Genomic DNA, 14,611 nt, shown 5'->3' with positions numbered 1-14,611 from the left:
TTCGATGGTGTAGAACTTTTTCAGTCTTTATACCCGACCTGGCGTTCATCTAGACGAGAGAAGGGAGTGTGAAGTCGAACTAGTCGGACCTATCGGACGTTGGAATAACGTTAGGTCCGCAGGCCAATGAGCCGCTGCTGACAAATGACGTCTTTGATTCAACACCGCTTCGCAATGAATTGTATTTAGAAACATTTTAACCTTTAGTAAGTTAGACTCTGACCAGCTGAACGTTTATTTACCGCATGGCCTGAGCAAAAAACGATGTCCAATCTGATCCAAAAACAATCGCGTGTTAAATGACACCCCCAGGCAATCCGAACTCAGAATCTGAAACCCCACAGTGGCAGCAGCCTGTTTCCTGCATTGGTGTCACCAAGACCAGAACTGGCCGGAGGCGCGACAATCACCACAGAGGAGTTTGCCCCAGACGAGCTGTTCCCGGAAGAACTGGGCCCAGGTGTACGGCTTTCTCCGTCCCCAGTCTCATCCCTGGCTGTATCCCTCTGCACGAACCGCATCTCAGACGCACCAATATCGAAGACCGCAATCACGCTGCTTAGGAACGTGATGCCAAGCGCGCCTGCCTGTTCGACACCTGGCTGAGAGCCCAGAGCGCAGAAAGCAGTGCCATTCACCGTAGCATTGGCGCTGGCAACCAGTATCTCCTGGGCGGTCTGCTCAAAGACGTGGCCGCCGATCTGAATACCGAATGAGGGCACCTCAGCGTCACAAGGGGCGGCGAACAAGCTCGTGCCCTGCATCTCAATTAGCTCCGGCGGGTTCTTGAATGCGCTGTGAAGGGCCCGGATCAGCGATGGAGGGAGAATGTTGGTCGAATAGCCGCTGTCCACGATGACCGGGAAGCCCTGGCCCGCGGTTATGTTCGACGTTGAGGTCAGGTTCGCGAAGCTTTGGCCGGCGATGAGGTAGTCCTCGGCGATGATCGTGTAGTACGTAAACTCATCTTTCGCACGCTCTTCCGCATTGAGGTTGATCTGTAAATGTTCAGCCATGATTCTCGATTTGGAAAGATTTGATTGCAGCCCTGGAGCTTACCATGAGTATCGGCGTAGAGACATAATCTCCCTTGGTAGGCACATCTGCAGAGCCCCCAAGGGCCAAGAGTCCGCCACCGTGGATGTCCAATGCCAAACTGAAGACAGGCTGTGTCAGGTTTTGCTTGACGGCGTTGGTGAACCATGGGTCGTATGATGCAATGGGATCATTGTTGTTCAGCGTCTCGTGCGCCTTTGTGCCATTTCTCGCTGCGGTCATGGCCGGGAAGCCGAGACCCATAATGCCCGAAAAGTCTCCCGAGGCAGCCTGGAAGTATCCAGTGGATGGCAGTGCGATTTGTTGCTTGGCCACTGCGATCCCACCCAGTGTGACAGACTCGTACCCATACGATCCGTAGACGTACTGGCCATTTGCGTCTGCATATGATTAGCTACATATTATTGAGAGAACATGCAGCGGGGAAGGAGTGGGGTTGCAGGTCCGAAGCTATACATACAGGTAATGGAGAAATATTCGTCCTCAACAGCTTCACCACTGAAGGTCCCGTTGAAATAGACCGGAATGTTACACGTTGCCCGCGAGGCCTCATTTCCGTTCTCATCGAGACAGACAAAGCTACTCGGTGCAACCCACAGATCCGCTGACCCAGTGTCAATCAGTACTGGAATTTTCTGGTCGCCGATAGTCACGTCGGCTATATAAGACTGCCCAATTAACTGAACCGTTGGCACAGGCTCCCCATTGTGGCGTCTTCTGAGGTGATTCTTATCGAGTCCCAGTATGCTGCGCAGCGCATGGTGTTTGGGCAAGGCCTTGGCGCTCTTCCGGATGGAGACATGGTTGTTGGCTACGCTTACTATGGGCTTTGAGGAGGGTGGGACAGATCGGAGCTGAATGGAAGGGACGGGAGCGCTGCTGGAGGAGGAGGTGAGTGCAGCAGAGGTGCTACTCAGGTACGTAAAGAGGATCAGAGAAACAGACCTCATCGTGTTGCATACGATTAATGGGCTATAAGAGCCTCTAAGAGCGAATGATATTTGGAAGACAGAGTATGGGGATCAGCGCTTCTTAAACCATGTGTGCTGTACTTCTTCCCGGGATTTGAGGCAACATCCGGATGTCTCAAAGAACCTGCCAACAAACAAAGCGGAATATTATGTGGAACCTTCATCAAGCCCTTTCTAAAAAATAAAAAAAAAGTGCAGTCATTTCTCACGAGCGTCCTTAACAATCATGGCACATCTTGTCATATTGGTTGGAACTTTTGCAGCAAAAATTAGCGGGCCGTGAGGCATCATATTGTTCTTCATATTGTTCAAAATTCCGTTCAACATGCTATGTTCACCCAAAGTTCGTATTGGTTGTTGTGAATCCCATCGCGCACTCTAGAGTAGTCGATAATGAAGGGTTGTCTGCATGTTCCACGCTGTACTGTCTTGAGCTCTGTCGTTCAAACGAGGTTCTCCTGTAACGTGGCCGCAACAAATGAAGCTGTGACAGCAGGAAATTTAGGTCTGCACACTCAGCACGAAGACTCTATGAAGATAGACACTAGCGAGACGAGACTCCAAGGACTACGCTCTCCAGTATCAACAAGCTTCAGCGCGGGTATCTGTTCAATTGCCACAGTGTCTCGTTGATGAACAAAAAGCATGAACTATGGAATAATCGGACATAGGTAACCTTCAATAAGAATATCTTACGGGATAATCTCTCTTGAGAAAGCTTCTTCCAGTATAATCTTCCGTATAAGGATTTCCATTTGTACTAACTTCTCTATAGCGAAACAAATAAGCTATACGAGGCGCCGCAGTTACGATTACGAACTCCCATATGTATGTGACAATTCCGGCGAGGTCGATGGCTTAGCACTAAGGCGGAAACATCCTTTGTTCGTACCCATAACTCCAGTGCCATGGGTAGTGAGGCTTGTTCTTTTATTTTCATGGTCTATGATTTTCTATGACTTGGTCTCACTTCAAATAACCATCAAGACCAGCACAGTAGGGAAAGAACGGATGAAGAAGCTGAGCTCTCACGCGATCGAAATGATGAGCAGCCACTGATGTATATTAGCCAATCGCCTCCGAGGTTTCAACGATGAGACACGAAAGTTGTATGAAAAATATCGGCACAAACTCCCACATGCCACATAATTTTGACTTTTACGTAGGAGTCACCGCACCGGAAGCCGTAGCAGGGTTACATTGGTAAACCTTGATAAGAAATGCACGTGCCACCGCGCCATCGCACCAAGGACCCGATGTTTTCTGGGCACGATGACTACACAAACTTCTGACGCGTCTGGACCAAAGTAAACAAAACTCAGCAACCTTGTTTCAGCCCGGGCAAGCAAACCTTCGAACCCCAAAGCCAACGTGCAGTATAAGACTCATAGGGTCAAGCATATCTTAGACAAATTGTTCATCGGGAACAGGTCTAGAACTCACAGCAATAACGAACACAGCACACGCGTCGCTGACCTGAATCGCGTCTCCAACGAACCCATCAAACGGGCACTATACATCACTAGCGTGAGCACCAAAGCCGTCTAGTCCTTGAATCCTCCATCGGTCAACATGCAAAGCTACAGTCCCATCCCTCCACCTCAACTGGTAGGCAGCGCCCGTCGTGGATTAAGTCATTCAGGACCTGTTCCCAGTGCTGACAGCGCTCTCAGCCCCCGCCGCGTCCTGCACTCCAGGATGTCACTGCTAGAGCCAATCAGTCACCAATCACTCTCCCACCTATCATCAACGATGGGTCTCAGAAGTCCTCCATGGGGCCCGTTTACTGGGAGGGAGAGCAGGCCCGGGCCAGGGATCAAGCAGAGTCCCTCCGACAATTATATCAACAAACCGCTGTGGACGTAGGCAGAAACGTACCGGCACCATTGAATCATCGTAATCCATTCACGCACCCCACGCCCAGCTCTCGTGGATATGTGGTGAACGGCAGCTCCCTCGCGACGGCACAGCGCCCTGCAGCGGAGCCGACTGGCCCGAAAAGCAGGAAGCGCAAGGCTGAGACCTCTTCAGATGATGCCATTGCCGCCTACAAGCAAAACCTGGATCACATCACAGTGCCTGACCTTATTGACCTTGACTGTAGTGCTGTTAGATCCCTCATCCGCAAGGTCCTCGACCGGGGCATCTTCAAAAAGGGTGAATTCTGCATCGCCATCGGAAGCAGTAATAATGCCGTCAACAGGTTCCTGGCTCAGCGGGGCTTGGACGGGGGCTCCGGAAGTGACGTATATGATAATGCCTGGACGTGGTTCAAGAAACGAGAGCTCGCGGGATTGAAGATGCCTTCCATCGCTGCGGCACAGAAGAAGCAGAAGACTACAGCCACCGGTCCTTCATTTGCAGACATCAGCAACATCCATCTCGATGGCGAGGAGACCGACTCCGTTCCCGTCTTCGACACGTGTGACGTGATCCGCAAGAAGATCACCACCCACCTCCTCAAGACCCCCGGCCTTACTCAGGCACAATTCTGCCGGGATCTCTATGCACAGCTCAAGGCGCCGACCTGCAAGTCTATCCAGTCGAAAATGCTTAATGACTTCAGGGGCAAGAAGGGCCCAACCGCCGGCTGCACCAGCTCCGTTTACTATGCGGCGTATGTCTATTTTGAGAAACTAAGGATCGCCGAGGGCAAGCCGAAGAGCAACCACCGGCTCGAGATGGAGGATATCTACCCCAGACAAGGTATGGATCGTGAAAGAGATGACACTCAATGGTACGTTGCATTCTTTCCAAGTTCTACAAATCCGCGGTTGTTCTTCTGGCTGGCTCGGCTTGTTGACTCTCAACAGCTTCTGGACCGTCCGTGACCAGGTGCCCGTGATGGATGAGTACGGCCGTGTGACCTTCATGAGGCACTAGTCATTGGTTTCCGTGAAACGCTCCCGGCGATTAGAGATGTCGTGGCCCGTGAATGTAGACAACCCTCTCTCAAGACGTGTATTTCCCTGACAATACTGTGGCACAACCTCTACCAAGTATTCCGAAGGCTGGCTGCTCTCAATTGAACTCGTCAAATGTCAATTTCTTACCAAGTACTCAAAGCTGACCTTGGCCCGTGTGTCATCGCAGTGCTGACTGACGTAGGACACCCAAGTCTCACTTGAGGAGAGCAAGGGATGTTTGCTTTCGCCCGTGGAGTCGTCTTTGGGACCAATCATACGTGTCCAACGGACACTGCATTGCAACTCATATGGTTAAGTCTGCATGTGAAAAGGCCGCTGTATCGGCAGATCTCGTCCTATGCAGAGGATGAAAAGCTGGGACCATGACACCGACTTCGCTCCATGATTGCCTGACATGGTCTTTGCGTCTACCCCTACACTGTCTTCAACCCTAGTCATTCGTCTGCTCGCCCCTGTTCACCTCGAATTGCGGTCAACAATCATCGCCAAGCCGGAAAAACTATGGGGCCTCATGTCGGATGCGCCCTGAGGATCCACCCTGGACGACAACGACATCTCGTTTCGTAGGGATCACCTAGAACCTCATTTTAAGCTTAATAAAGACTGCCTTTACAAATCTGTCCCTCTCCCCCGTCGAAGCTGCAACTCCTTGGCGATCGATAGCACGCCGCGCATTCACTCACACTGCTGGCCATCGCCGGCAGCTCACAGCATCGCCACGATGTGGGACATCGTTGCTGGGGCCGAGGGCAACATCACCAGCGGCTTCACCTGGGAGCCTCAGCCGGAACGTCGTGGCACCTTCGGAATCATCACAACATGCTTGGTGACACTTGCCCTATGCACGTGGAAGATTGTGCACCTGAACCTGCCGGGCACCTGTCCGGATGAGAACCTTCCATGGTCAGCATGGTTCAAAAAGGGCACGACCCACAGCATGCGGCACAGACTGGTACATATATTTGGAGGCCATCAGCTCACTAGACAGATCGGATGGTTGCTCATCGGATTGTTCGCGCCAGAGTTGGTAGGTCATCACGGAGAGTGCATCAACCAAAGGATCAGCGCTGAGCTGACGACGCTGTCTCTGTAGATCGCCTACGCAGCCTTTAGACAATACTGGGACGTGAGGTCTTTGCAAGCTTTCATGGAGCTCGTTTACTTGCAACCGGTCCAGCCACGAAGATGGTGGCCGGCCATGCTGAGTAACCGCAGGGTGAGACTTCCTGCACGAGCCAACTTCGATTTACTTCAGCTGACAGATCGAGAGCAGCCCCAACCCGAAGATGTTGAGGACAATAGCACCAAGCCAATATGGACTTTGACACACAGCTGGTACGCCGTCATGGGAGGCTATAGCTACAAATTGCGTGACGGGCCGAAGGTTTTTCTCCCTGATGATCACAATCGGGAGCAGCTTGTCCTGCGAGACGAAGCTCTGCGCTTCGTGGCAGAGCACGAGCCGGCGGTGATACCACACTTGAGCGTTCTCGACATCTTGGACAAAAGCAGTGCGAGCACCTTCGTCAAGATAATCACCCTTTTTCAGGCCCTGTGGTTTAGTTTGCAATGTATCGTGCGCATGGCCCAGGGCCTGTCGATATCTCTGCTGGAGCTTACTACATTCGCGCACTGCATCGTCGCTCTGATCATTGGGTGGCTTTGGCTGCGGAAGCCCGTGGACATTTCCAAGCCAGATCCTCTTGAAATGCCGGACACAGTCAGCCAGCCCCACTGGCTTATGGCCGTTCTGTACTCACTGACCAGCTTCGATCGAAATGAGTGCGACGAGGACAGATATAGGAAGCTGGGGCCAGCCGAGCAAAATGCCGTCGAAAACGCTGGAGAAGGCCAGCGCATGTCCACTTACTTGGACGCCACGATCAACCAGGACCCCATCACCTTCAGTGACTTGAATCTGCAAGGAGGCCGTCCACAGTCATCGGCTGTCAGCATGGGCCGTCCAACGACGGCTGCACCCAGCCGGCCAAATACCTCGCTTCCAACTCCGCCCAGCCCACAGACACACCTGTTCCCGCCGAGTCAAGTCCAGACGAAAGACTCCCCCGCCCAAAGCCTAAGCGAACTCGTCCAAGCAGCCGCAGACCAGGAGCGTCGGTTCCGGATCCGCATGCAGCTGGCGCAGAAGGGATGGGACCACTACATCCTCGACCGACACCCGCACGAGGAGCCCGCCAACGACACCGCCACCACCACAGCCGCATCTCTAGCGGCGCAGTCTATGAGCGCGGAGAACCGGCAGAGAGAGCAGCGCCGACTGAAGCGCACCATGCGCAACACGCTCGTCGACCGCGTCACCAACTTCCCGCGCCGCCGCCACGACGCCCCCAAGGAGCAGCATACTTTCCGGACGCACCTCGGCATCAGCCTGACTGGGTTCCTGTACGGCGGACTGCACATGCTTGCGTGGGACGCGTCGTTCACGAGCCAGGCTGAGGCGGATATTTGGAAGCTTGCGTCTATCAGCCTCGCGTGCAGCGGTCTGCTCGTGCCGATCACGCATGCTGAGGGTGTGATTCTCAATGCTGTCAAGCCGTGGCTGATGATGGACGAGGATGACAGAGACGCGGAGGAGGCGGAGCACCTTGCTGAGAAAGCGGCGAAGATGGGGAGGTGGAAGCATGGGTGGAGGCATTACTGGTGGAAGCTTTACAAGTGGTGTTTTCTCTGGATGATCGAGGTCATTCGTGTTTGCAAAGTCTTCGCCATTGTGGTGGTCGCTTGCATCTATTTCGGGTTGAGATTCTTCATCTTTGTTGAATGTCTAGCGAATCTCTCGCATCTGCCCTCATCTGCGTATGATGTTGTGAGGTGGTCGCAGTACGTACCTCACATCAGCTAAGCAGCATTTGGGTCTGTAAATATGGGTTATATTGCATCGAAGTATTTAAGACATTATATTGGGCGCCGTCAGCAAGACAAATCAGGCCTTCGCGAGAATGGTCAGTTCTGTCCCAGTATTTACTTAAATTGTGCCGGTGGGCTGCTCTAAATGAATACACCACATGTGACCATGAACCTTCAAAGAACTGAACCACCTAACGAGGCACTTGTTATCCTACATATTGAGGTCCGGTCAAATTACCAACGCGGAAAATGGCCTTACCACAGCCTCGTAAAATTCCATTTGAAAGTGCTCTGCACCGACAGAATCATCAACATCTTTCTCCGACGGCCAAGAAGCGATCAAACCTTTCAGACAAGCCTGGGAAACCTCAGCTATAGTGTCTCCAACCCTGCTCTGCAGGCTTTCCAGGTGGCTTTGGCTTAAAAGTACCTCACGTACCCGCAGAACGTCCTTCGCCTTCAGGTTCTTCAGATCACTGACACCAATGATTGATTCCAAGGGCTTCCAGTAAGCTATCTCGGTAATTATGAGACCCAGACTATAAATATCGTGGCGCTTGCGGAATCCACGGCCAGCAGCGCCGTCCGCACTGAAGCCTTGGACATTGGGATGACGGTACAGATCGTCAGCAAAAGACACGGCGGGTCCCTCGGACATGGAAACAGATGTCACTGGCCTTGAGTAGTCAAAACCGGTGAGATAAGGCTTGCTGAGGTCCACGCTATTATTATCCTTCTTTCCCAATTCGTCATGAAAGAAGATGATGTTATCGCTTCGTAGTCCTTTGTGTAACCAGTCGACGGCGTGAAGCTTCTCGATGGACTCCACCAGGATTCGCATCAGCCGTACACGTGATGACAAGCTGGGCGTAGGACGGTCTTTATCAGTGATGAGGTCACGGAGGGACAGTGGACTGGAGTCAGCGTGCACGCTGGGAGGAATCTCGAAGACTAGGCCGTAACGTATCTCTGATACTGTGGCGTGTTGGGAGTAGTAGCCTAAACATTTGGGAGCTCGGAACTGAGCTGTAACCTCTTTTTCGCGCAGAAGTGAGACGAGTGCTTCGAAGCGCCTAAGGACATCTGACTCCGGTCCGCCAGTTGAGCTCCAAGGATTCCGCGGCGTGACTTTCCACTCGACCCAGATTCGCTGTTGTGTTTCTTTAGAGAGCATTGGTTTGTACCATCCGGTCACTCGTCTGGCAACTTTATCCTGGTCTAATAGCACCGTCTCTGGCACATCAAGGTCCAACGCGCTGGGCTCAACCATAATTCTGTTCTGGGAACCAGTAGCAAAAGGCAAGGTTGGGAGTCCAATCTGGGTTCTCACAGACATGTCCAAGTTGTGGCCCTGAAGCGCGCACGCTACTGCTCTGAACTGAGCCAGCTTTACAAGATGATGCAGGGGACCGCTATCTTGACTTGGCTCGACGTTGTCGGCTTCGGTGCCGTCTAGCGAAGCTTCAAACTCCATCGAGCAACCTCCGCTGAGCGCATATGGAAGAGATTTCGAGCCCGCTCTTATGATGTCGATCAGCTGGTCCATCTTGGAGTTCAATTGGATGATGTCGTAATTAGTCCGGATTTGCTGGGCTCGCAACATTTCTCCTCGGTAGCTGTCGAGCATGTCTCGAAGAAAATCATTCATTGCCGCGAGACGCGCGAGAAGATTCTCCATCTTAGCACGGTCGGATACGACCCATCGGAGTCTCTTGGGAAGCTTTCTAGTCTTTTCGACACAGCGCAAAGCCATCTTGAGTAGGTCGCTGTTTTCAGGGAACCTAGCATTTGCACTGACTTGCATGCTTTTTCCATTCGTCAGCGATTCCTCCACAACGGTGTCAGCAGGCTCCTCCTGGAAAAGGATGTCTCTTGAAAACGGCCGAAAGCGATCATCCAGCCCTTTGAAGCTCATTATCATCTGGCACTGTTGATCGAGCACATCCATCGCGACGGTGCGATTGGGCCTGTTTGTCAGGAAAATGCCGTCGCTCTCTATTATTCCCGCAACACGGGCCCAATCTAGCAGGCGGTGCTGCTCGGTCTTGAACCGGACTCGGATGAACCCATGATCTTTTTCCAACCCTTTCGCTTCCGCAGCTAATTGGTATGCTATTGGCTTCGTCTTAGTTCATTGTTGAAGCTTAATACTGATGTTATTGCCTTCTGGCGGGGTTGATGACACACCTGCGATGCAGCCAGAGAACACTTGAAAGAGGAGGGAGACCGCTCCAAGCGCGGTCCCAGGGTCCATGGTAGCCTCAGTCGACCTCTGGTAAAGTTCGAAGATATTGGTGTAGTTTTTGAATTGTGTGGCGATATTGCAGATTTCAATGCATCAAGTTGCGGGACCTGTGTTCTGCGAAATTGGTGATTGGGGTGCAACGTTGGCTGGGAACACTATCATGTCAAGTAACATTGACTAAAGGTAAGACTGAAGGTGAGACCTTGGCGACTCACCGCCCAGCAAAGCCTGGTTTCCCTCTTTCTCAGCTGGCTTACTTATACTGATGTAGGGCGGACTAGGCCGCTGCGCCCGTGGCTTATTTGCTCCTGCTGCAGCCACATGCACTACATCTGTGCAAGCTCAGCATCTCGCTTATGCACTGCCCTTCCCATTCAAAGAAGGCATCCAATCAGCTGTGGGTGGCCTACTCCTCCAGATTGTTTGCGCCCGGTCGCGATCTACAGACAAAATGGCGGAGGGTGAAAGATGCGGTCATGTGTAACAATCCCTTTGGACCCAGCTCCAATTTAGTCGAGCTAACATCGCAAACTTATATCTGCGATACTGCTTCCGAATTCAACAATGGAGATACAGGGACCACTGACGGAGCTTTGTCCTTCAGCACACAAACTGCAGCAACATGCCTTCAAACTATCGATCTCCATATTCCGAGACATATTTTGGCGACTCGGACGAGGAGCCCGAATACGTCTCGGAACTTACAGCCAAAGATTATGCACAAGGCGTGAAAGAGATCCCAGACGTGAAAATCTCGAAGTTCATCTCGGATTCCGAACTGAACCAAGGATTGAATAAATGGCTTCCGAGGCCAGACGACCCGTGCGCTGCCAGAACAGTGCTAAGAGACTCAGTCTTTCAGCCTATCAGCGAGTTGCTCGTGATGTATGGCAAAGGAGAATGGAGCCTAAGACCTCGAATCTTTTCGGTCCTCAAGATCCTTGGCTGTCCAGACTTGCTCGACTGCTTCGCTCAAGAGGGTCTCATGGACTCAGCGCTGCCATTTACCGATAGCACGTTACCAGTCTTCCTGAAAGGATCCGAGATTCGCTCAAAGTTTTTGAAGTTACAACAGGCGGTCCTGCACAAAGAAAAGGGTCTCCAGGCAATGGAAGAAGGAGGCACGCATCTTCATTTAGCTGGCAGCGGAGATGACTATTTCAGGTCCATCAAACCGTTGGGCATGGGACGCTATGGTCACGTTGATCAAGTTTTCAGTGCAAATACCGGCCGCGTCTATGCTCGGAAGAGAATCGTTCGAGGACATTCTCCCTTGGCCGACGAGCGTCTGTTGAAACAATTCGAGAGCGAAATACAGGCACTGAAAAAACTCTGGCACCCTCATATCGTCAAGTTGAAAGGCTCTTACACGGATCAAAGGTACCTTGGAATCATTGTGACACCAGTTGCCGAGATGAATCTTGAAGAATATTTGAAGGAAGCCAGTCACGATGAGACTCTGCGGAGACGACGATTGAGGTCCTTTGCAGGCTGTCTTGCAACGGCTCTCGCGTATCTCCACCAACAAAATATTCGCCATAACGACATTAAGCCACAAAACATATTAGTGGCAAATTTGAATGTCTTTCTTTCTGATTTTGGCACTTCACGAGCATGGGGCACCGAGGGCCGCAGCACGACGCAAGGAAAGCACGAGGGATACACACCACGCTATTCTGCACCGGAGACCCATGAAACAGGAGTAAGTCATCATTAAAATACCTCGTAACTTTGCAAGCTTTTATTTTCCGCTTTTGGTTATTGATGTCTTACTATTATCCGCAGGCTCGAAATAGCTCGGCTGATGTCTGGTCGCTTGGCTGTGTCTTCTTAGAAATGGCAACAGTTTTGCAGAGGCGTTCCACAGGAGACATGTGGACGTTCTTTGAAGATAATGGAACGATGAGAATAGATGCCATTTGGGCAAACCAGGCCTCGGCCAAACTTTGGGTAGCCATGTTAGCTGAGGATAAAGTGGATGCTGATCCTAACTTTTTGGATCTGATCTTGGACATGCTGCAATCGGAGCCAGGAGAGCGACCCACGGCTGCCCAGGTCAGGGGCAGACTTATTGACGAATGCAACTCCAACGGCTACATATGTCCATACTGCGCGTCACCGGATGGGTTGTCTCCCACACAAAACCCGCTAACACTAGCAGAAGCGAGGAAGAAGAGTGCTACCCAGAATGAAGACCTCAAGCTACCTGATTTGGAGAGCACTGACTCAGTTTCCGCATCGTTACTGAACTTGCCAGAACGTCGGGAAGAGGTCAAGCTATTGAGCACTGAGGACATACCCAGTGCTCAGAAGTCTCCGTCGGATGGAACAAAGAGCCAAGCCAATACTACCCAGTCAGTGGTCGCAAAATCACCTGCGCGACAGACCAAAGTACGATTCGCCGGTCTGCCTGAAGAGTTACGGCCTATGCCAGCTGATCCCGCCCAACCAAGCCCGGAAGATGCCACCAGTTTTGTTTATCCAAAGCCGGTCATGCCGCCTCCATTCAGACAAAAAGACAGTCTTCCTCTGCCGGAAGCCACCCTGGTGCCTTCCTACGTACTCGCTGGAACAAATCACTTCACAAAGACCGAACTATCGGTGGCTAACCGACCTCTCCACGTGGAGACTAATTTGTTCGTCTACGGCCGGCTGATGTTCCCGAGTATACTCAATGCTATAGCCGTTGCATCTACGAAGGGCTTCTACTCTCCTGAGCTGAAGCGGCGGCTCCACCCTTCCTCCGCGGACTGGGCGAAAGCCGATCTGTCTATCAAGCACGCAAGCGAGGCAATGACCCCAGCCATACTGCGGGGGTATGATCGCTGGCGGCCTCGAGGCCTCAACTGTGCTGTCATACAGGATAGGCGGCTTACAAAGAGAATTCTGAGGCGTCGGGAGGAAAGAGGGTATAAAGAACTCCCCTGTGTACCTGTCGGGGAAGTTGTCGGTTTCCTGATTTTGGGCGTCAAATCGGACGCCTTGCGCGTCTGTGATGCGATTTTCGGCGGAGACGAAAAAGCCCTGAGGAGCATGAAGACGCCGCAGCAGCACGACGACGGAGACTCCGACTGGTCGGACGACGAGGATGCGTCCTTACAATCCAGTCGCGGACACGGCAACAACGGTCATGGCGACCAGCGCTTGGAACTGTTGGCAAGGGAAACAGTTGAAGTGGAGGTAGAAGCACATGGGGGCAGTATTGAGAAAGTCCACGCGCAAACTTATGTCTGGACTGATGGGATCCGTGATCTCGACAACATTTGGGAAGAGGAGCGGTTCCTCCGCAGCAAACACATGCAGAACACACTTGGTGAAGCCTCGACCACCTCTCTGGCGTCATGGATCGCTCAGGAGCAGACACTTGCCTCGATCATGAATATCTCCTTTGCCCGTGTGGGGGACTATCTCTGTGGCCCGATCTTAGCCGGTAACATCCAGGAACTCGCCATCCTTCTCCGCAACGGCTTCGACGCCAACGCTGCATGCCGTATTTATGGGCGACCTCTCAATGCCGCAGTTGTAAAAGGCCGGGAAGACATGGTCCGTCTTTTGATGGACAATGGAGCACAAGTCAGCGGGGTCTCGGAAGGTGGGCAGTATGGAACACCCCTGATCGCCGCAGCTTACAGCGGCAGGAAGAGTATTTCCAAGCTACTGCTACAGTGCGGCGCTGATATCTACGAGGGAGATGGGGTGCACGTCAACGCCGTATACCAGGCGGTGGCACACGGTGACTACGCTTTGGCAGAAATGTTCCTCGACCAAGGAGCGTGGCTCTGCATGGAGTGGCGTGAGATAAGAGACCTGGCTGAAGAGCTACAAGATGGTGACATTCTAGCATTACTCGAGAGTTACGACGTCAGGAAGATGCACATGAAGTACTTGCGCGAGAGTGAACATCTGGAGGAGACGCGGGTCAGTAGTGACGAGGTGTACGACGACAGCGTCAACGTCAGGCTTCTACCAGGGCAACTCCGACACAAGGCTATCAACTGGGACGACGTTAACCTTTCCAAAGTTGGGGTGGCAGTGATACGGAGGATCGCAACCGCTTCGCGAATGTCAGGGAGCTGGAAGGGGAGGCGAGGCGTGGCGGTCGTCCTGGCCGCGCTAAATGCTGGCGCCCCGAAAGAAATCCTTAAGTTGCTGCGTGGCGTGGTAAATCCACTGCGACGGCTTGCACAAATTCTACGAGAGGCCGAGGAGAATAGCGAAGATGGTATCACTGGGAAGACATCTATTCCTTTGTCTACTGGCGTTCGGGCGATTAGCGCATAGAATAGAACAGCCTGCATTTCGGAAGTCGGTCTCTTGTGGGTGACTGGACTAATAATTTGATTGATCGTATGCTCTATACGCGAATGATTTTAATGTCCTCGACAATCAATAAACATTCTGGCCCAGCTAATGAATGAGAAGAAGTCATGGTGACAAGTACTGGGCAAGCGAGCGTCCAGTCCGTCGAAAATGTGGACCCTGAGTGCAGTCTCGGTAATGCATGACACCGGAGTGTGAAAGGTCATTCAGCTATGCAACATTCT

At 52.2% G+C, this 14,611-nt stretch overlaps 5 protein-coding genes across 5 annotated transcripts; 3 read left to right on the top strand and 2 right to left on the bottom strand.

Annotated features, from left to right (window-relative positions):
• Window positions 1–323: 323 nt before the first annotated feature.
• On the bottom strand, window positions 324–2,006 carry J7T55_007926 (uncharacterized protein; the record flags this gene model as incomplete). Its single annotated transcript, XM_053131069.1, has 3 exons — window positions 324–998; window positions 1,060–1,436; window positions 1,517–2,006. 3 exons carry the CDS (start codon window positions 2,004–2,006, stop codon window positions 324–326), a joined length of 1,542 nt encoding a protein of 513 aa, XP_052990762.1.
• Window positions 2,007–3,599: 1,593 nt separating this feature from the next.
• Window positions 3,600–4,910, top strand: J7T55_007925 (uncharacterized protein; the record flags this gene model as incomplete). Its single annotated transcript, XM_053131068.1, has 3 exons — window positions 3,600–3,635; window positions 3,701–4,764; window positions 4,841–4,910. The coding sequence occupies 3 exons, from the start codon at window positions 3,600–3,602 to the stop codon at window positions 4,908–4,910; spliced, it is 1,170 nt and encodes a 389-aa protein (XP_052990761.1).
• A 765-nt stretch (window positions 4,911–5,675) lies between these two features.
• On the top strand, window positions 5,676–7,817 carry J7T55_007924 (uncharacterized protein; the record flags this gene model as incomplete). The annotated part of the gene is made up of 3 exons (XM_053131067.1): window positions 5,676–5,981; window positions 6,048–6,170; window positions 6,228–7,817. The coding sequence occupies 3 exons, from the start codon at window positions 5,676–5,678 to the stop codon at window positions 7,815–7,817; spliced, it is 2,019 nt and encodes a 672-aa protein (XP_052990760.1).
• An 81-nt stretch (window positions 7,818–7,898) lies between these two features.
• On the bottom strand, window positions 7,899–9,770 carry J7T55_007923 (uncharacterized protein; the record flags this gene model as incomplete). The annotated part of the gene is made up of 2 exons (XM_053131066.1): window positions 7,899–7,904; window positions 8,262–9,770. 2 exons carry the CDS (start codon window positions 9,768–9,770, stop codon window positions 7,899–7,901), a joined length of 1,515 nt encoding a protein of 504 aa, XP_052990759.1.
• Window positions 9,771–10,689: 919 nt separating this feature from the next.
• Window positions 10,690–14,348, top strand: J7T55_007922 (uncharacterized protein; the record flags this gene model as incomplete). Its single annotated transcript, XM_053131065.1, has 2 exons — window positions 10,690–11,769; window positions 11,922–14,348. 2 exons carry the CDS (start codon window positions 10,690–10,692, stop codon window positions 14,346–14,348), a joined length of 3,507 nt encoding a protein of 1,168 aa, XP_052990758.1.
• Window positions 14,349–14,611: the final 263 nt, after the last annotated feature.

The sequence above is a fragment of the Diaporthe amygdali genome, assembly GCF_026229845.1.
Source record: "Diaporthe amygdali strain CAA958 chromosome Unknown NODE_25_length_736740_cov_64_583793, whole genome shotgun sequence".
Taxonomy (NCBI): Eukaryota; Fungi; Ascomycota; class Sordariomycetes; order Diaporthales; family Diaporthaceae; genus Diaporthe; species Diaporthe amygdali.
Note: the sequence above shows the minus strand (reverse complement) of the source record. Positions and strands in the feature narration are given on the sequence as shown.